The 23,217-nt window shown below is 37.6% G+C and overlaps 1 protein-coding gene across 10 annotated transcripts in view; it reads right to left on the bottom strand.

Annotated features, from left to right (window-relative positions):
• The window catches only part of ELF2 (E74 like ETS transcription factor 2), a 142,756-nt gene that overhangs the window by 72,347 nt on the left and 47,192 nt on the right, over positions 1 to 23,217 (bottom strand). For 6 of the 10 annotated variants that reach the window (XM_054553533.2, XM_024245933.3, XM_054553532.2 and 3 more), the window contains exons 2-4: positions 20,698 to 20,782; positions 18,903 to 19,140; positions 6,614 to 6,779 (exon numbers count right to left, since the gene is read on the bottom strand). The exons of 1 other annotated variant lie outside the window; for it this stretch is intronic. In XM_054553533.2, the coding sequence (XP_054409508.1) occupies positions 6,614 to 6,779; positions 18,903 to 18,974 (238 nt within the window). In that variant the 5' untranslated portion in view covers positions 18,975 to 19,140; positions 20,698 to 20,782. Of the gene's footprint in view, positions 1 to 6,613; positions 6,780 to 18,902; positions 19,141 to 20,697; positions 20,783 to 23,217 lie in introns of those variants that run through there. 3 more of the 10 variants (XM_054553537.2, XM_054553539.2, XM_054553538.2) reach the window with 3 other exon arrangements.

Consider the following 23,217-nt stretch of genomic DNA (forward strand, 5'->3'; position numbering starts at 1 on the left):
CTAGTGTATAAAAGTCCTGCCCATACTTGAAGTCACAGGGAAGGTGCTAATGAAGTTAAAGAAACTCTATGTCACAAGCACTGTGCTTTATGTACTTATTTTATGTAATCTTCACAACCCTGAATTCCTATTTTCTGAGAGTGAAACACTCTGAAAAGGTTAAATACTGCCAAGTAAGTGATAAAGGGGAAATTTGAAATCAGAACTAACTAACCCAAGTCAATATTCTTCCCTTTCCTACTAAAGAGAGCTACTTAAAGGGCAAAAACAAAAACAAAAAAAAACAAAAAAAAAAAACTCAGAAATAGTCACCCAGGATTTTCTATCATATTTGACTACTCTTTGATTCTTCTCCACTCTTTAAAATGTAAACATTCTCTAAGGTTAATTCCTTAATTCTATGTCCTTTGTTCTCCATCACAGAGAGACAAATATAGAATTTACATATCTTCTTCCTTGGGAAAAATCTCTGAAATACGTTTCCCCTTGGAAATTTATTTCCACAGCTTTAAATGAGGATGATTCCCAAATCAGTTTCTCCCTGACCTTTCTTTACTAAGCTTTAGTTGTACTAGATATCTTCCATTTGCCCCTCCAGATTTATTCTCCACCCTTCTTCACCTTGCTCTCTGTCCCTGGAGACTGCCTTCATCAATGGGATTCCTATGGCTTCAGACTGAGTTTGGTCAATGGCATACCTTAGCAGGGTATTATTGGGAAGAGGCATTGCCCTCCAGCTAGCTGTGTCCTTTGATCAAAGGTTCCAGAATCTCCCAAGGTGACTCCCTGTTCAGGGCTCCATTCTTCAGGATTCTGGTCACCCTTCCTTCTCCTTGGCCCATGAGCCAAAGGACAGAAACAGCAGTTATTGCTAGGTCTGCAGTACTGCCCTGTCTCTTAGGGTTACCTTGTATTTGCCTACATGTTTGTAACTAGCCCTTTATTAAAACATTCCTTAAATTATCCTAATTTGAGCATGCCATCTCTTTTGTGATGGGACCTTGACTACACATTTGTGCATCTTTTTTGTTTATCTGATTGTTTGTTTTTGAGATGGAGTTTCTGTTGCCCAGGCTGGAGTGCAGTGGCATGATCTCAGCTCACTGCAACCTCCACCTCCCAGTTCAGGCAATTCTCTTGCCTCAGCCTCCTGAGTAGCTGGGATTACAGGCGTGCACCACCACACCCAGCTAATTTTTGTATTTTTAGTAGAGATGGGGTTTCACCACGTTGGACAGGCTGCTCTCAAACTTCTGACCTTAAGTGATTCGCCTGCCTTGGCATCCCAAAGTGCTGGGATTACAGGCATGAGCCACTGCACTCGGCCACATTTATGCATCTTTAAATACCGAAATATTCATCTTTAACGTTCTGCTTCAACTCAAAATCATCATGACTATTACCAAACTTATCTGCTTCACCAAACAATCTTGCCTTCCTCAAATCATATGTGCTACTATCACCATGACCAAGCGTCAAAAAGCAGAATATTTTACCTAACTGTGCCTCTCCCCTTATACGTCATGTAAGATCATATATAGTAATATGGTTTATACAAGCCCTTTCTGTTCCTGTTGCTACTATCTCATTTTAATATTTCTCAAGCCATCCTTCAACTCATACTACAACAGCTAGTCTTCCTGTCTCATCTATCCCCCTACAATTAATCCTATATCCAACTGAAATACTAATTGCATGGTACTTTCTTTTTAGAGACATGGCTCACTCTGTCACTCACGCTGGAGCGCAGTGGTACTACGATCATAGCTCACTGTAACCTCAAACTCTAATCTCAAAGGATTCTCTGGCCTCAGACTCTCAAGGAGCTAAGACTACAGGTGCACGCCACCATACCCAGCTAATTTTTAAATTTTTTTTTTAAGAGATGGAGTCTCACTAAGTTGCCCAGGCTGGTCTTGAATTCCTGGCCTCAAGAGATCCTCCCACCTCTGCTTCTGCCTCCCAAGGTACTGGCCCCCTAGTATTTCCTACTTAAAATCTTCCAAATCTTTCTGCTTCCTTATGTGCCTAATTACTAACTCTTGAGATTTAATTCACAATCTAGTCATAGCTCTTAATAAAATCTCCTGCCAATGTCTTACTCAAGATCTTCTGAACAAGTATTGAATTTCAATAGTCTACCAATTTATTAATTATATTTCCCTCAGTTTACAATGCATTTCATCTACCTCCTATTTGTCCACCTAGATCCTATCATGTGTCCTTTACTTTCTCTAAAACATTCCCTAATCCTGTAAATTGAACTTTCCTCTTCAGAAAATTCCTTTGAATTTGTAAATAACGCTCATTTGACTATTGACTGCTTTGTATTTTGAATATAACACAGATTTTTTTATCTCCACAACTAAATTGCTCCTGAAAAGAAACATGTTGAAAACAGTGCCTTGCACATAACAAATGCAGACATAACCTGCTCTCGCAAACTAAACTGGAAAGTTAAAGGGATAAATATAGTAACAAGTATTTGTTAAGGTGAAAAATGAAGAAGCAAATCCTAGACAGCTCAGTCCCCTTAGTCCAGTCTTTTTTTTTTTTTTTTTTTGAGATGCAGTCTCGCTGTGTCGCCCAAGCTGTAGTGCAGTGGGACGATCTCGTCTCACTGCAACCTCCACCTACCGGGTTCAAGCGATTCTCCTGCCTCAGCCTCCTGAGTGGCTGGGATTACAGGCATGCGCCACCACGCCTGGCTAATTTTTTGTATTTTTAGTAGAGATGGGGTTTCACCATGTTGGTCAGGCTGATCTCGAACTCCTGACCTCATGATTCACCCGCCTTGGCCTCCGAAAGTGCTGGGATTACAGGTGTGAACCACCATGCCCAGCCTAGTCCGGTCTTAAAAGATTTCTATCAACACTTATTTATTATTGAGTTCATTGGCATAAACGTGGTGCTTGTTAAATGGTAATTTGTAACAACCTTTTAAATTTATACTATATATAATTTTTATAATTTTTTAAAATGAACATAAAAACTGTACTTTCAAACTCCTGTAGGGAATCCAAAAAACTCCTTCCCTCCCCTCATTCACCATACCAGTCTATCCAGCAGGCCCCTAGAACTGATGGAGTCTGCAGCCACCGGGGAAGATATTTTATACCTGCCAGAGTCAAGACCACCCTTCACCTATATTTCATCACTCTTCCTCAAAGTCTCTTTATAATTACTAATCTGCAATTGTTATCACAAGCAATTTACTATATGTTTAGATTAATATGCCTATTTTTAAAGTTTCAAAATATATTTGGTTTCTCCTATACAATTTAAGAGAACATTAGTATTACACATAAGCTCTGTGAGGGAAACGTAGACTGTTAATCTACAAAAAGGAGAAACAAACAGCCCGTAATTACTACTAACAAAAGAGAAATTCTTTTATATACAAAATAATAAAGATGGCTACATGCAAATCATAATATGATTTTAGTACTGCAAACACAAATGACAATAGAACACTGTTTATGATATGGACACATACATATGGGTACTTAGGAATAAAAGGGAAAAAACACTCCAATGAGAACATGCAGAGAACTGTCAGAACAAGCCAATAAATATAACATTTTTTAGACTGACATAATCTAAATTATAATGTAGGAGCATTCCACGAAGTTTTCCTAGACATACACAGGGAAGTATTCTATACAGATCTCAATTCCCCCAATTCACCAAATAAAATCTGCCATCTTATAAGCATTCCTTTTCTTCCCAGTCAGCTTCTTCTTTAAAACCTACATGTATCTGTAATCTGAGTTTCAATTTTATATTATAAGAAATGAACCTAATCCTAATTCACTACCTAAAAGGAAATATGCATACCAACCTTTATTCATTTGTATATGCCCTAGATGTCAGAAGAATGAAAACTTATTCAGATTTTAACTCACTTAAAAATGCATTTGATTCTTTTTTTAGTTTTTGTTTTGTTTTGTTTTGTTTTCTTTGAAACAGAGTCTCACTATGTCCCCCAAGCTGGACTGCAGTAGCACTATCTCGGTTCACCACAACCTCCACCTCCTGGGTTCAAGCGAGTCTCCTGCCTCAGCCTCCCAAGTATCTGGGACTACAGATGCATGCCACCACGCCCAGCTAATTTTTTGTATTTTTAGTAGAGATGGGGTTTCGCCGTGTTAGCCAGGATGGTCTCGATCTCCTGACTTTGTGATCCACCCGCCTCAGCCTCCCAAAGTGCTGGGATCACAGGTGTGAGCCACCACGCTCGGCCTGATTCTTAATAGAAACAATATTAAGCTCAGGTTAGCTGACTTGAAAACTAATCTATGAATATTAACAATCTTTATAAAGTTACATTAAAATCCATGAGCCAGGCTGGGCACGGTGGCTTGTGCCTATAATCCTAGCACTTTGGGAGGCCGAGGCGGGCAGATCACGAAGTCAAGAAATCGAGACCATGCTGGCCAACATGGTGAAACCCCATCTCTACTAAAAAATACAAAAATTAGCTGGGCGTGGTGGTGTGCGCCTGTAGTCCCAGCTACTCGGGAGGCTGAGGCAGGAGAATCATTTGAACCTGGGAGGCGGGGGTTACAGTGAGCTGAGATTGCACCACTGCACTCCAGCCTGGCGACAGAGTGAGACTCTGTCTCAAAAAAAAAAAAAAAAAAAAATCCATGAGTCAGGATGGAACACGTACAATGACTTTTTGAGGTGCTTTTATACCATTTTAGAATGATATAAGTAATATGCTTACATTTTCCTCTTGTGTTGAAGTAAATTTTAAAATTACCAAATATTCAAAAACCACTTACAAAAAAAACAAATCACAAAAGTAACTGTTATTTTACCTAGACTTCCCATATCCTCCTTTTCACAATCACTAATATCTCTGCCCAGCAAATGATATCATTACCCTCAGAGTTCAAGAAGACTAAGAAAATAAAATCCCTTAAGTAGATTACATTAGCTTCCTATTCTGAATTGGTTTTACCTGAATTAATCTAAATTAATAAAACATTTACAGTCAATTATACCAATAATAAGATTCGACCAATCTGCTCTGGTATTTTAATGTGATAAACATCCTAATTTACTAACTTATGCAAATTTGGTGCTATAGTTTTTATCTTTTTTAAAGTTTCCAATTTGCTACCAAAATCATAGTTTTCCTTATTTTTTGACCAAAACATCATCCAGAAATTGCAAACAGGTTCTACTTTTTTCCATTCAACTTAAGCTACCACAATTTTTTCTTCTGCTATTAGTGTTCTGTTTAGTTATGCTCTTGTAATAAAATCAGTTACAATATATAATCTAAAACATCATTCTACAAAATACTTTTAACTGTTCTACCTATCCTTTTCCTCAAGAAGAAAATTCATCTCTGCCACTATACTTCTAGCTTCCAACTGGAAAATTCTCCAAACTCTCATAAAAAGATGCACTATATACTGTAAATCAGATACCACTCCAGACTACAGTCACAAAGCCCATATGAAGTCCTTGGATGCCTGGTTTTTTGTTTATTTGTTTAGAAATGGGGTCTTGCTATGTTGCCCAGGCTGAACTTGAGCTTCTGACCTTGAGCGAGCCACCTGCCTCAGTCTCCCAAGTAGCTGGGAGTACAGGTGCACACCACCACACCCAGCTTGGCTGCCTATTTTAATAAATGAATTTTCCACTATACCTGAGGTTTGCTAGCACTGCAATCATCAGTGCTCTGAAAAGCAAGGTAACTTTCAATCCCTTAGCTCCACAAAAAAATAAAATTAGAGGAAGAACAGTTTTAAGCTGGAAGAGGCTAGTAGCCCTAACGGGTACTACTGGACCTCATAAGCAAAAATACATCACATACTCAAAATTTTAATCATGAAAGTTTCCTACATTTACAAAAATGTATCGAAATAGTAAAGTATTTTTACTAGGATTAAACAACAGGTATAATGATTCTTTTTCTCCATTAACTGCTAAAGATGATACATTTGCATGTTTATTATTATGTAAGAGCCACTACAATCCTTCTGATAAAATACTTTATTTTCTTCATAATCAATGGCAAAAACTAAAAGATTTCTCTAAGAATTATAGATACTAATCTCCAATTAACCATATAGCTATCTCACCAGAAATAGACTGAAATACTAAGATCTCTAAAAAGACAAAAAGCAAAGAGGAAACTGATAGAACACTACAAAGATGCTTCTGATATTAACAAAAAGAAATCATATTGCTCCATCAATATTAACTCAAAGAAACTCATAATCAATTAGAGAATGATAGAATACCATATTTTTTTTTTATTTAAAAAGCTGTCCTCATAATACTAGCCTATTGACTTGTATAAATAACAGGTAGGATTTACACTCTCAGAAAAAAAATAATAAAATAACTTTACCATTATGTGAAGCTGTAATTTTGTACATAGTCCATGATATGAGACTGTTATACCTCACAGAATCATACTGTAGAACTTTTATATCTACACAAATTCCCTTAAACATAGATATTTCACTGGTTTCCAAGCTATACTAAATAGCATTAAAAAGGTTTTTCAGTATATTTTTCATCTGGCAATAGTATTGTTGAAGCTTACAAAATGAGAAAGTTATAAATAATGAACATTTTATGAGATGTCTACCTGTTTCCACATTCTCGGTCTCAACTTCTTGTTCTTCTGCCACATCTTGCATCATATAAGTCTCATCATCATAAACCAGAACCTGGGCTGCATAGCCCTGCTCTAATCTGGCACTTGGAACTGGCTCCACAATCACTGCTGGATATTCAGAAACCTTTTCACTTTCCTATAAGAGCAAATTTAAAGAACAATCAACCTTTGTATTTACAAATTCTGGGTTCACTTATAAATCCTTGAACTAATACAGTCTCGAGCAGTCCACATAATGAGTTTCAAATATTATAAATATGAATATAAAAGCCAAAACAAGAGATGAAAAGGGCTAACTTTAATAATCCTTTCAAGTCTCAAGAGGTAAGACATAGATTAAACATTTTAAATAACCTGTGCTTTAGGATTAAGTTGGCAGATTAAAAACATGCATATAATTTCACTTAATCATGAAAGCTGACTAAAACAACAGTAAAAGACTCTTTTATACCTAAACCCACAAGGACAAAAGGTGAGAGCAACAAACAAGAAGAGGTAAGAACAACAAAATCCTGGAAGACTGAAAGTGTCTGGATGAGTATTGAGTGAGTTAGCAGACCCAGCAAAGCCGAATCAGTCTGGCAGCAAAAAAAAAAAAAAAAATCTGAGAAACAACACACTGTACAGTGGAGAATCCACAGAAAGCAACACCAATTACACGCACTTTTGATTCCTAGACCTTCTCTCTCCTTCATGATGCTAAGCAACCAGACCTCCTCCACCTTGGCAGAAGACAGGTTACCTTCCAGAAAGGAACAACAATAGCATCTTTGAGGCATAATAGGCACAGTTGCTAGCATCATACTCTACCCAAAATGGAGTGTCCAACTAGCTTTTTAGTCCATCACTTTTAGTCATGAACAAAAAGCCAAATACTCATATTCCACACAGAGAGACAATATTATAAAGTAAGAACAGATCACAATTCAGTAAAGAACATTTTAAAATACTAGTAAAAGAATTTTTGGAAATTAAAGATACAATAGCTGAAATGAATAAAGGCTTGGAAGATAAAATTGAGGCAATCTCCAGGAACCAGAGAAAAAAAGATAAAGCAATAGAAAACAGGAGAGAAAAGATAGCAATATTAGATGACCAACCAGTCCAGGAGGTCCACTAACTGAATAACAGAGTTCCAAAAAAATAAATCATAAGGAAAAAACAAGAAATAAAAAGGAAAAAAAAAGGTTTGGAAAGAAAACAAGAAAGAAGTAAATCAATAAAATTTTCTAAGACTGAAGGATATAAGCTACCCATTTGAAAGGACCCACCAAGTGTCTAGTACAAAAAATTAAGGAACACATACATTGAGGCATATCACTGTGAAATATCATAATATTGGGAACAGGAAAGATTCTACAAGCTTCTAGAAAGAAAACACAGGTTACTACAAAGAATCAGGACACAGACTTCAGTCTTCTCAACAGTCATACTAGAAGGAAGATGACAGTTGAGCAATTTCTTCAAAATTATGAAGAAAAATTATTTCCAATCTAGGATTCTTCACCCAGTCAAATCATCTTATAGAAGTAGAATGAAGGTATCTTCTCAGATATGAAAGATCTCAAACATTTACCTTTCATGTTTCCTTTCTCAAGAAGATACTGGAGAATGTATCCCATCAATAAGAGAGAGTAAATTTTTTAAAAAAGAGAACTATTGCAAATACAGGATAGAAGAGATCAACATAGGAGAGAAACAATGGGAATCTTCAGGAAGACTGTGAAGAGAGATTCCAGGATGCTAGCTATGCACCAGATTTAAAGGGCAACCAGTCCAAAATATAGCAGTGTGACTCCTGAGACAGCATGATGAACTGTCATTACTAAGATAACCATTGACATTGTTCCTAAGGACAGAATGTCCAGATCAGTCTGTTCTAGATTTTTATTGACATTTGGTTTACCTTCATGTACCTACTCACTCCACCTGCCCTGCTGCCTCGATCAGCTAAGAACACATTTCACCCCCCAGATGTGTTCTGCTTTGATCTTTGGAGGAAGATTACCATGGGCTTAAAATAAAAGATACAGAACAGCGCTCTTCATGTGACCATATACCTCCTGAACAAATATGCAATACCCAGCCCATACCATACCGTAGCACTGCCAGATACCAGAGCAGGATGTGCCTTACATTTCTAAAAACTCATGGCATTGCTCACTGACTACCTGAAGACAAGCTCATGACACTCAGTGAACCTGACTATTCAGCTATCTTCTCCTGGAAGCCTTCATCTATCTATGATAATATTGCCCTTTCCTAACTCAATTAGCTTGGTAAACTATTTTTTTCAAAGTAAAATATTGTTTAGGACTATTTTCATAGGTGGCAAAACTATAAAGAAAAGTAAAGAAATTATAATACATAAGTCAAAACAATAGCACCTCTGGAAACAGCGCCCAGCCGGGTTTTAATATTTCAACGGTTCCTTCTCTTTGACCATAAAAAAGCTAAAATCATTTTGCATTAAAAAATTCAGGGTTCATGCCTGTAATCCCAGCACTTTCGGAGGCTGAGGTGGGCAGATCACCTGAGGTCAGGTGTTCGAGACCAACCTGGCCAACACGGTAAAACCCCGTCTCTACTAAAAATACAAAAATTAGCCAGGCATGGTTGCATGTGCCTGTAATCCCAGCTACTTGGGAGGCTGAGGCATGAGAATTGCTTGAACCCGGGAGGCAGAGGTTGCAGTGAGACAGGATCACGCCACTGCATTCCGGCCTGGCTGACAGAATGAGACTCGGTCTCAAAAAAAAAAAAAAAAATTCAGACCAGGTTCAGTGGCTCACACCTATAATCCCAAAACTTTGGGAGGCCAAGGCAGGAGGACTGCTTGAGCCCAGGAGTTCAAGACCAGCCTGGGCAACATAGGGAGACCCTATCTCTACAAAAAATAAAAAATAATTATCAGCCGGGCGTTGTGGCTCTTGCCTATAGTCCTAGCTACTTGGGAGGCTGAGGCAAGAGGACTGCTTGAACCCAGGAGGTCAAGGCTGCAGTGAGCCATAATCATGCCTTTGCACTCCAGCCTGGCAACTGAGAACAAGTCTCAAAAATTAAAAAAAAAAAAGAAAAAAATTAAACTCTCATTTCTTTTAACTGAACTTTTAACTGATCTTTAACTGAAGTTAAAAGGCAACAAGTCCAATTAAAGAAGCTCTTTAACTGATCGATCGAGACATATACTTGTATACATTTCTCAAAAAATTAGTCTTAACTCCTTGACTCATCTATATATACCTTGTAATCTATGTTCCACCACTTCACTGAAGCTATTCTCTAAAAATATTTTTTTGCTTTTTTTTTTTTTTTTTGAGACAGGGTCTAGCTCTGTCGCCCAGGTTGGAGTGCAGTGGCACAATCATGGCTCACCGCAACCTCCGCCTCCCAGGCTCAAACCATCCTCCCACCTCAGCCTCCTGAGTAGCTGGGACTACAGGCGTGTGCCACCACTCCCAGCTAATTTTTGGATTTTTGGTAGAGACAGGGTTTCACCATGTTGCCCAGGCCGGTCTTGAACTCCTGGACTCGAGCAATCCACCTGCCTCAGCCTCCCAAAGCGCTGGCATTACAAGCATGGGCCACCACACCCAGCCTCAAAATGTTAATAACGACCAAATTATAATTTCAGTTTTCAATCTCTACCACCACCCTGCAGACTCATACATTTATTATCACCCTCATTTAAAAAATTCATTCTTCCAACTTTCTCTACCACTCTACTTTCTTTTTTGAAATGGAGTTTCACTCTTGTTGCCCAAGCTGGAGTGCAATGGCGCGATCTTGACACACCGCAACCTCTGCCTCCCAGGTTCAAGTGATTCTCCTGCCTCAGCCCCCCGAGTAGCTGGATTACAGGCATGTGCCACCATGCCCAGCTAATTTTGTATTTTTAGTAGAGACAGAGTTTCTTCATGGTGGTCAGGCTAGTCTCAAACTCCTGACCTCAGGTGATCTGCCCGCCTCAGCCTCCCAAAGTGCTGGGATTACAGGCATGAGCGACCAAGCCCGGCCCTACCACTCTACTTTCAAGCGTCTCCTCTGACTCTTCTTTCATCTCCATAGACACAAGTCTAGCCAACTTAGTGAGGTTCTATCTTCAGTGTCTCCTTTTTTTTGCCCTATACTACCTTCCCAAGTAAGCCCACCCATTCTTATTCAAATAGCACCTCTATGCTGATAATGACTAAGTATTTGTCCTCTACTCTGACTCATCTTCTGAATTCCAAAACCAAATTTTAAACTACCAACTTTAACATCACTACAGGAATACTCAGCCAACACTTCAAGCTTAACATGTCTAAATGGCACAAATTATCTACATCTGTCCCTGTTTCCCCATTCTGTGTTCTTTAAATCTTGGTTTCTTCATATTTAAAAAAGAGATTATAATATTTCTATCCTTTAAAGTCCCATGACTTTATATGCACAAAGTTCTTAGCATAGTATAAGTACACAGCACAGAGTAAGTTATTCAATTAGTGATAGCTGATATTATATTTTAACAATAGAAACAGTTTTCAAATCTACTATTTGCCCTCAACTTTAGAGGGCACCTTTTCACATCACAATCAGAACTGTTTGTGTTACTTCCTTGCATAAAAAGCATTAATGACTCCCCTTTTGTCCAAAAGGAAAGTTTAACATATTAAACAATGGCTTTAACACTCTGAAATATAACCCCAACCCACCTGTCATGGGCTGAATTGTGTCTCCCAAAAAGATGAAGTTTTAACCCCTAGCTTCTGGGAATGTAACCTTATCTGGAAATAAGGTCTTTGCAGATGATCAAGTTAAGACAAGATAATTAAGATGAGCCCTAACCCAATTTGACTATGTCCTTACAAAAAAGGGAAATTTGGACTCCACACAAATGGGAAGGAAAACCATGGAAAGACACAGGGACAACACCATCTACAAGCCAAGGAATGCCTGAGGCTACCAGAAGCTAGGAAAGAGGCATTAAAGAGATTCTCCCTCCTAGCCCTCAAAAACAAAAAAAACAAACAACAATTAAAAAAAAAAAAAAAAACTCTATCAACACCTTGATTCCTAAATTCTGACCTCTAGAACTGTAACAATAAATTTCTGTTATTTAAGCAACCTAGCTTACAGTACTTTGTTACAGCAACCCCAAGAAACTAACATACCACCTTTATATCTTATTTCCCTACATTACTTAACATAAACTTATTAGTGGCATTGCTTCTAATTCCTAAATGTGAACATTTCCAAGACTTTTGCTCATGTTATTTTGTAGCCTTCACATCTGTCCAAATCCTTTTCATCTACTGAAGGCTTATCATCAAGTTCCAGGGAATCTTCTATAATCCTCCAATCTGAATTAATTTTTCTATCCTACGTATTTATAGAACAAGTTGTTTGCCTAATATTACCACTGTTCATTGTCCCATATTATAATTATGTGTTTACATATACAACTCCTTGACTGGCTAGTAGGATATTTGAGAGCAAAAGTTATATTGAAGTCAATTTTTATATCCTCCTCAATAACACACGCTTCATATAAACTAAAGTGGCATTTAAGTACAGATATTTGTAGCTTGGCTCAAAGAATAATAAAGTCAACAAATTTTAATATTAACAGGTATTTATAAGTTCAACATTTGCTCATCTATGGAGGCAAGTAACTTCATGAGCCTTTTTTCTGCCAAATGATACAGACCAGAGGACACTGCATGCAGCTATTCAGATAATTATTGCCTTGTACTGTGTAGAAGAGTAGCTATTTTTATGGGAGAAAGGGGATAGAAGAGAAGAAACCAGGAGTCTTTGCTTAAAAATAAAATAGTAAAAAATAACACATGTACAAGGTTATTTTACTTAGCATTACTTTGCTCAAGTCACCATGGATCTTGGCACAAGCTGTCTAATTCCCTACAAGCTAGGGTGCAAATAAAAAAAATACAGGATACCCAGTTAAATTTGAATTTCAGAGAAACACTGAATAATAACTGTAAGAATGTCCCATGCAATATTTGGGACATACTTAAAGTAAAAAGTCATTTGTTGTTTATCTGAAATTCAAATTTAACTAGACATCCTGTATTTTATCTGGCAACCCTACTCTAAGTATTAACAGTGATCTCAAAAACTTCCATTTAAGGAGAGAGATTCTTAGTTTAAAGAGGCAAGACAAGTGCAATGCTGCAGTGTTTACCTAGAAAGTGCTTTTATATGCACTCAGTCATTGCTCTCCAGGTATCAGGAGTTTCCAAAGACAAGTACAATGAAATGGCTGAAAGCAGTGGTATTGTAATCCTTTTCTCAATGTACTTTAGGAATATATAGAAAGATAATAAAATTCAGGATGTTATGTTAAAAGTATATAAATTTGTTCCACATTTTCTCTTTCGAGGTAGAGTAAGGCTACTTTAAAAAATCTTACCAAAACTGAAAAATGCTGTTTGGCAGGCTTTAGGGGGGACTCATCTCCCCTACCTCTCATGGTTTAACCCCAGAAACCACTCCAAATAAATACATCACTAGAATAAATAATGGTGCACTTACTATGCAAACCCAGTTTTAAGACAAGTCCCCTAAGCTAGATGTTCATAATGCCAAAAAAAAAAAAAAAAAGAGAGAGAGATAGAAAACATATACCTATACTAACAAACATCCATACAATGAGAGACTATTCAATATCAATTAAGCAATTAAGGCAGTTAGAGCTATATACTGGCATGGAAAAATATCCATGATACAAACAAGAGGGGGTGGAAGGAGGAGGAAAATAAGCCATAGAATAGTACTGTAGTCTGATTCCATTTATATATTTATTTAGCATATACATTTAAAAGTCTGGAAAAAATACACCTCAAATTATCAACCTGGTGAAAGAGAGGTGAGCAGACAAAAGATGGATTTTCATTTTCTCAGTATGTCTGAGTTTATTGTTTTTTACAATGATCCTGATAACTAAGAAGAAATATCAAAATACTTTTTTTCATTTAAAAATAACAATTGGTACAAAAACCAAAAAACAAAATAAAATAAAGCCAGTAACAGGTAATTTGACAACTTTAAAAAGGAACCCATTTGCAAAATATAAAACTTGTGGAAGAATCTGCCTCACCAGATGAAAATCTTTTTATTTTTCTTATGAATTTTCACAAATGTAAACATCCCTGTAACTACCATCACAGTCAAGAAATAGAACATTTCCATCACCCCAGAAAGTTCCCTCATACCTACTTTACCTGTCAATCCCCACCACATGTGCATGCACACACACACATACACGCAGACCTAGGCAACCACTGATCTATCCCTACAGATTTCTATCCCTGTAGATCTGCCTTTTCTCAAATTTTACATTGAAATCAACAGTTCTCTTTTGTGTCCAACTTCTTTACTGCTGATATTTATACATATTGCTGCATGTATCAATACTTCATCTCCCTTCATTGCTGAAAATTCTATTGTAGATATGTCAATTGCTTATCCATTTGCCTGTCTTCATATGGCTGTAATGCTCCTATGAACATCCTGGTCTTTTCTTCCCTTCCTTTCCGTTCCATTCCATATTTACCTAAGAGTCAAATTATCAGATCATATGGCAATTGTACATTTAATTTTGAAAGTACTCAATTTTCCAAAGTGGTTATATTACTTTACATATATATATATGTAATTTTTTTTTTTTTTTTTTTTTTTTGGGTGGGGGAGAGGGAGAGACGAAGTCTTGCTCTGTCCCCAGGCTGGAGTACAGTGGCACAATCTCTGCTCACTGCAAGCTCCGCCTCCCGGGTTCACTCCACTCCTGCCTCAGCCTCCCAAGTAGCTGGGACTACAGGCGCCCGCCACCATGCCCGGCTAATTTTTTGTATTTTTAGTAGAGATGGGGTTTCACTGCGATAGCCAGGATGGTCTCAATCTCCTGACCTCGTGATCCGCCCTCCTCGGCTTCCGAAAGTGCTGGGATTACAGGCGTGAGCCACCACCACGCCCAGCCTACATTCTTATAAGCAATGTATGAGAGGTTTAGCTGCTCCTTATCCTTTCCAACATGTGATATCACTCTCATCAATTTTCCTCATTCTGTTTGTTTAGTAGGATCGCCTTGTGGTTTTAATTTACATTTCCCTGATAGTTAATAATATTGAGCATTTTTATATGTATTTAACGTTCCATTGATCTACATGTCTGTTGGCACACCAATAACCACACTGCCTCAATTAGTGCAGCTTTATAGAAAGTCTTTAAATCAGATGTGTAAGGCCTTCAACTCTGTTCTTAACCACAGTATGTCTTCCAATCCATAAACTTGGTACATCTCTCTATTCAGGTCTTTGATGTGTCTCAACAGTATTTATAGTTCACTGTACAGAAGTCTTTTATATATTTCATTAAACTTTTCCCTACTTCTTTTTTTTTTTAAGATAGGGGGTTCACTATGTTGCCTGAGCTGCACCTGAACTCCTGGGCTCAAGTAAGCCCCTCACCTCAGCCTTTAGTGTAGCTGAGACTATATGCACATGCCAGTGCACCCAGCTGTTTTTTGATGCTCTATTGAATAGTATTGCTTCAGTTTCCAATTGTATATTGCTAGTATATATAAATAATTGCTTCTTATACACTCACCTCATATCCTCTGGCTATTCTAAATTTATTAGTTCTAATAGTTGTGTGGATTTCTTAGGAATTTCTAGGTACACAGTTATATCATCTAGAAATAAAGACAGTTTTACTACTTGTCAAAGCTGTGAGTCTTTTATTTTTCTTGCTGCCTTGTAGTAATGTTGCCAGTGCAATGTTGAATAAAGGTGGTTAGGGCAGACATCCTTGCCTTGCTCTCAACCATTAAGTATGATGTTGGCTGTGGGTTTTTCACAGATTCACTTTACCAGGCTGAGAAAATTGCCCTTTATTGCTAGTTTAGAGAGTTTGTATAACGAATAGGTGTTAATTTTTGGCAAATGGGTTTTCTGTAACTGCTGATATTATCACCTAATTTTTCTCTTTCACTCCTGTTGATATGGTGAATTACTTGATTCATTAAACTTACCTTCATGGGATTAAAAAAAAAAAAATTGGTTATGGCATTCTACCGTTTATACACTGCTAGATTTGACTGCTAGTTTTTTGGTTTTGCTTTTTTGTGTTTTCATTGTTTTTGTTTGTTTGTCACCCAGGCTGGAGTGCAGTGGCACCATTATGGCTCACTGCAACCTCTACCTCCCAGGCTCAAGCAATCCTCCCACTTCAGCCTCCCAAGTACCTGGGACTACAGGTGCATGCCACCATGCCTGGCTAGTTTTTTGTTTTTGGTTTTTTTTTTTTTTTTTGAGACAGGGTTTTGCCATGGTGCCCAGGCTGGTCTTGAAGTCCTGAGCTCAAGAAATCCACCTGCCTTAGTCTCCCCAATATAGAAATGGGGGTCTCCTGTGTGGCTTAGGCTGGTCTTGAACTCCTGTCCTCAAGTGATCATCTTGCCTTGGCCTCCCAAAGTGTAGGGGTTACAGGTATGAGCCACCACACCAGGCCCAATACTTCTCTTAGTATTAAATTATCCCTATATATTTAAGTCATATTTGGTAGTTTGAATTTTTAAATATGACTACATTTTATATATTTATTACTATTTTGAAAAATAATTTTTGCAACTATACTCATTATAGTTTACTATTTTGGGACATCATTTTCAGAAACAGAATAATCCTAATTGTATTAAATGTATTACTTTTATAATCAGGGGAAACGTTACAAAGAAAGCCTAAAAATAGTGATAATAAAACTCCAGATACCTACCATTTTTTAAATATTTATTTTTTCTTCAGGTTCTGGGACTCTGATTACAAAATCTTGACAGGTCAGTTTTCATCCCATTCTACATTTTAGAATATATATACTATTATACATATACTACTTTTTATATATATATATATGAATGAAACATTTCTGAAAAGCTGCTCCTAAGACAAAAATCTATCTTTCAAATACCACCATTCTCAAATCTCCCTTTGTAAAATCAAACCATGTTTCCAGTATTAGTGGCTTTTCTCTCTTCCCGCAATTCTCTTCCCCTAGATATTTCTATTGCCCCACCCCTCACCTCATTTAGCTCTAAACTAAAATGTCACCACTTTGGTGAAGCCTTCCTTGGCTGCCCTAAAGTATTCCCTATCAACTTCTCTATCCAGCTCTAGTCCTGAATTATTTTTCATAACATTTCTGAAATATTTATCCCCAGTGCCTAGAAAAGTACTTGATAGACAGTTAAGTGGTGAATTAATATTAGTCAAAGGAAAAAATGAATGAAAATAAGTGGCCACTTACGTAGCATAAACAAAAAACTCCCCAGAATAGTTTGCCCTACTCTGGGGCCACACTACCTGACATGCTCATAAAGGATATAGTCTTCTTCTGATTTCCTTTATAAAATGTTATCACCCTATAAGACTACCACATAAATCACCAGTCAATAATAACTTGGTAAAGTCATTTCACTTATGAGATTCTTTCTTCCACGATAATAAGTTCTCCTGGCCGTAAACACTGAAGTTCCATGTAAAGGAAGAAAAATATAAGGAGTATTCCAGAAACAAACTGTTGTCCTCATTTTCCCCATATTAATGATACCTTTTAATCAACACAAGGTAAAGATATTCTGCCTACTGTTTTTGGTGGCTCCCCTCGTAGGGTTAAAACAGAGCAAAACTATATGGCAGGAGAAAGCATTTGAGGAAAAAGCAATATTTGGTCTGGGTAATCTAGGAGGGGATGGCAGTTCCCCAATCCCTAATGTCTTCGGTGAGTTATTCCTGGAGGTGATCATACAGAAAGTGAATCTTAAGGGAAGAAATAAGACTTTGACGATGGGAAGAAAGTATGTTCTGCAGCTGTGGCTTCTCTTAATGGACTTTGTACCCGTTTTGGATTTGAATACAAAAGAAACACTTAAGAGTTTTTGAGTCCACTGAGAAAAGAAAAAGAAGACCTTCACTTTATCCTATTCCCAGTGCATTTGCCCATTGCTGATCCGGATCTTAGAAAAATGAGCAGACACCAAGGAGGCAAAAAAAAAGAATCCAGACTATAGAACACACAGACTGATGTCCTAACTTGTTTCTCAAACATGCCATTATACCGTTATACTGGTAGGAAGCACGAGTAATGCAGCATCTTTCACAGAAAATAGAGAAAACAGATTTTTTTTTTAAATATAGAAAACTCTCCATTTTCCCACCTCAGTTCTGAACAAATATTGTCCATTATTATGACAGCTATTGAATTATAATTAGATCCCTTCCAATATTCTCTCCTTTTTTTTTTTTTTTTTTTTTGAGATGGAGTCTCGCCCTGTCGCACAGGCTGGAGTGCAGTGGCACAATCTCTGATCACTGCAAGCTCGGCCTCCCGGGTTCACGCCATGCTCCTGCCTCAGCCTCCCGAGTAGCTGGGACTACAGGCGCCCGCCACCACACCTGGCTAATTTTTTGTATTTTTAGTAGAGGCAGGGTTTCACCATGTTAGCCAGGATGGTCTCAAATGCCTGACCTGGTGATCCGCCCACCTCGGCCTCCCAAAGTGCTGGGATTACAGGCGTGAGCCATCGCGACTGGCCCCAATATTCACTCTTTACTGAATGCTGAGAACAGAAGCCAGGACCTAGAAGCCCCTGTATTTCTACTATTGTTATTTTTTTATTCTCATCTAATTCTTCAATGTTATCAATAACAAAATAACCAAATATGCTAATGATTCAAAATCCTACACGCATAAAATTTCAAAACCTGAATTCATTTTCTGACTTACTAATTATTTAAATTTGTAAGTGTTTATATGAGATTAAAATACAATGGATCTCCACACCGATTTAGATACAAAATAATTAAGAAACAAAGATAATAAGTAAAGCACACACAAAATTCTAACTGAGAATGAATCTAATTTAGGTATTTGGGCATAGTATATACCTACAGTATAATCCAAGACAATGGGTTTTATAAGGGATTTAAATTTAACTCTCAACTAATACTAGTGTTCTTTCCATTTCTTTCCTCCCTCCAAGTTCATTCTAATATACATATGTCCCAACAATTCACGTGAGCCCTGCAGTACCTTCCTTGACCTTCTATTACCTAAATTATATAAGGATACACGACATGTACATGTATAATTTCATGCTTTGTACACTTCTACTCTCAAATATCTGTTTCCTATTAATTTCAAAATTAGTTCACGCACAAATTTCTATGAAGAAAATAGAAATGTAATTCATTGAATGCCTAACCTCTTGATTTTCTACTCCATTGCTGGAAAGCTCCAAAATAGTACCTCCACTGTCAACCACTGCTGATGTCATTGTTATTCCCTGAGGAAGCTTCAAACGCTATTAATCAATGAAATTAAAGGTTCACTGATGGTTGCCAGTGTTATAGGTTTGCATTATCATGTTTTAAACGTCAATAGAGATGGAGTGGAGTAGATATCCAGAAATCCAGTCTTCTAAAGATGATTAACCAGAAAGCCTAAAAAGAGGAAGAATTTGAAAAGTTATTTTAAAAATTACAGGAAGGACATAACTAAAGCATAACTTATTTTGCAATCTAATTTTAACACTTAACTAAGAAAAAAAAGATAGACTTCTACATCCCCGTGTCAAAAGAGGGCAGTAATGAACATTCTACTTCTTAAGAGTTAGTAATCAAGTTCATGAACATACTGAATAAGTTCTTAACAAGCAATTGTACATAGGTAGTATTACGATATTCATATTCTAGGATATAAAATGTTATAACTGTGCCAGGTGCGGTGGCTCATGCCTGTATATTCCAGCACTTTGGGAGGCTGAGGCAGGCGATCACGAGGTCAAGAGATCGAGACCATCCTGGCCAACATGGTGAAACCCCACCTCTACTAAAAATACAAAAATTAGCTGGGCATGGTGAAACATGCCTGTAGTCCCAGCTACTTGGGAGGCTGAGGCAGGAGAATCGCTTGAACCCAGGAGGTGGAGGTTGCAGTAAGCCCAGATCGCGCCACTGCACTCCAGCCTGGCGACAGAGTGAGATTCCATCTCAAAAAAAAAAAAAAAAAAAAAAAAAGGTTATGACTTTCTCCCTTTATAAAGATGTTGTTTTATTCCTGAAATGTTAGTTTCTAGAAATGTTAAAGATCTCTTATTCATTTAACACATAAAATGTGCCAGACTGAGAAAACTTTTAAAACTATTTGCCTATTTAACAAATCAAAAGATTATTGATTCTTAAATATTTCATTCTTCTTCTTTGCCTCATCTGGTTTGTTTGAACAATCGGAACTGTCTTTTGCTTATGGCAGCAATCTCATTTTGTATTCACACTTTGAATACAGGAACTGTATGTAAGAGAGATTTATTTGAATTGCTTATATTTTCAAATAAAGTAGTTTAAAAATAAAGTAGTTACCACTTGGAATGCCTTCGATATTATTTTATCATACTTTCCTCAATTTTTTGACATTAGTTCTATCATACTTTCCTCAATTGTTTTGATATTAGTTCAAGATGCAATATAGCAAATGGCTTCAAGTAATTTTTTATCCTCTTACATTTTTTCCCCTTCCTATATGATCTGGATTTACGCATTAAATTACTCCTAAAAAATTATTTTGATTTCATGTATGCAAAAATTTTCATACAGAGGAAGTACAGAGATTTATTACTAACAGAATTTTCTCATGTCAAAAAGAATGCAGAAAAATCAAGCATATTTGAAGGAAAGTATATAGTTCCCATAAATCATTCCATTAATATTATGCCCTTGTATTATGTTTGCCTGCTGGCAATATACAGATATGGAAATAAAATAACAAAGAATTTCCAGAAACTTCTAGAATAAAATGAAATACCTGAAAAAAAGCAGAAATTTCATCTTACTGATCAGTACTATTAGCCTCCCTTTTGATCTTATAAACATAAAATGGAATAGAAAGTCTTTGTATCTTAAGAAGAAAAATTAATAAAATTCCACAGTCCCATCATACTATCACCATATAAGGTACTATTCCCAATATATATAATAATAGCAGAAATAAATTTTACTTACAGTTTGTATGTTAAGTAGTCTAAGCATCCTTCACTATTTTCACAACTTGGGAAGAGCTAAAATCTGAACCAGTAGTTCTTTGGAACTACCAGCGGGAGGGGAAAAAAGATAATATTAATATAATTATATTAAAAAGCACTATGCTCAAACAGATGTGATTGAGATAGTAAATACTTAATAAAACAAATCACTTCCAAAGCCATATGTCACACATTCACATAAGGAATATAATAAATTATTTCTAAGTTTTTGAGAAATCAGAAGTTTTTATCAAACTTAAAATTTTAACTCACCACCACATAACAACTATTGAGTGAGGACAGAATCAACGTATGAAGCCTATGCTCCGTATTATGGGCTGCATTTCAAACAGGTTCTTTTTTTTTTCTCCATTGGGCAAGTTCTAATAACAGGTTCTTATTAAGTGGCTACAGGTATAACCCCTGCTCCCCAGGAGTATAAAATCAAGTTTGAAAAATAGGACTAGCCCAAAAACTACTATAAAACAATGTTTAAGGAAAAAAAATTTTTTAGAGTTGGGGTCTCATTCTTGTCACCAAGGCTGGATTGCAGTGGTGAGATCACAGCTCACTGCAGCCTCAAATTCCTGGGCTCAAGCTATCCTTCTGCCTCAGCCTCCTGAGGAGCTCGGACTATAGGCATATGCCACCATGCTCAGGTCAGTATTTCTTACTTTTTACTTTTATTTTTAAATATAAGCTATTGCTATGTTACCCAGTCTGATCTTGAACTCCTGGCCTCAGGTGATTCTGCCACCTCAGCCTCCTGAGTCACTATTAGACATGTTCCTGCTATCTCACCCCACCAACTTAGCATCAGCACCCATCCAAACATCCCAAGCCCAACTTCTAACTCCCAAGCCTCCTCAAATAGTCCTCCTCCTTTCAAAGGCTAATGTATTGACTTAAGCACTTGATCGTAGGCCTTGTTCCATCAATTATTCCCTTTTTCCTTAACTTTCTCTTACTACCATTGGACTTCTTTCCCTCAACATATAAGCATTTGCAAGATCCTCTCATCTTAAAAGTAGAAAAGTTGGCTGGGGAAGGTGGCTCAGGCCTGTAATCCCAACACTTTGGGAGAGGGAGGCAGAAGGATCACTTGAGCCCAGGAGCTCCACTTGAGCCCAGGAGCTCCACACCAGCCTGGCCAACATAGGGAAACCCCTGTCTCTACAAAAAATAAAAAACTTAGCTGGGCCTGGTAGTGCAAACCTGTAGTCCCAGCTACTTGGTAGGCTGAGGTGGGAGGATCGCTTGAGCCCAGGAGGTTGAGGCCACAGTGAGCTGTGATCCTGCCACTGCACTCAAGCCTGGGTGACAGAGCAAGACCCTGTCTAAAAAATAAAAAAAAGAAAAAAAGAAAAGTCCTCTCCCATTATCCTGCATACCCTTCCAGCTACTGCTCCAGTTCCTTCCTTTCTCAGGTAAGTTTCTAGATAAGAAATCTTTTATATTTTATACTCTGTCTCCGCTTCCTAATTTCTCAAGTATTCCTCCTTCTATCAAAGTTTGGCATCCATCCCCACTCAACCGAAACTTTTACTAAATTCTGCTTGTAGAATCCAATGGATACATTTCCGTCTTCGTAGGACTTGATGCCTCTGAAGCATCTGACACTGTTAATCACTCCCTTCTTGAAACTCTACCCTGAATTTATCTTTTCCCTCTCTGGATACTCCCTTTCAATTCCCCCTTGCAGGCTCAACCCTCCTTTTCAAGGGGCCTGGGACAAGAATACAAATGGAAACCTACATACCATGTGTCTAAATATTTTTAAAAGTTCTAAATCAAGCTGTTAAATTATTCCATCCTCCTATCTTGACTAACAATAACCTGAAAGGCCAAGTTCTATTTATGAGTTCTCAGGTTCCCTTCATGTTACGTAGGGACATAGGAAGGAAAGTCCATACCCCTTCCCCTTATCTGCAGCCAACTCCTTTTCTCTTCCCACTTTTAGCTCCACTTTATACTACGAAGGACTTCATATGCACACATATATAAAGCCTACAGGTCCAAGCTCTGGTCACGTGACTGCAAACAGCTGCTCCTTGGCCATCCCTTAAACACAGGGGATCCCATATGTGTTGTACAGTCAAGAGAGGAAAGAATCAGAGAAGAGAGTTGTGACGGGACACATGGGCAGGAAATTCTAGGATCAAATATTCAAAGACTGATCTAGAAAGAGAACAGGTAGACTAGTCTAGTCACCTTGGCCCCCCCAAAGTCTTCACTCTATGGGTAGGGGTGTAGCTGCTGGAGGAAGGCCATATGAGGACCTTCAAAGCACAGGTCTTTTGTTCCCAGTTGGTGAAGTCTTAGGACAGTGCTGTTCTCCAGTCAACCCTTACAGGTGGGTGTTTCCAGGATCCCATCCCTAGTCCTTTTCTCTTCAGATTCTTTACACTCTTTCTAAGCTATGAAATCTACTCCTACAGCTTCACTCAACTCTCTCTTCCAGATTTGTCTACTAGATGTTTTATTGCCTCTACTTCATTGA

Source organism: Pongo abelii, chromosome 3, assembly GCF_028885655.2.
Source record: "Pongo abelii isolate AG06213 chromosome 3, NHGRI_mPonAbe1-v2.0_pri, whole genome shotgun sequence".
Taxonomy (NCBI): Eukaryota; Metazoa; Chordata; class Mammalia; order Primates; family Hominidae; genus Pongo; species Pongo abelii.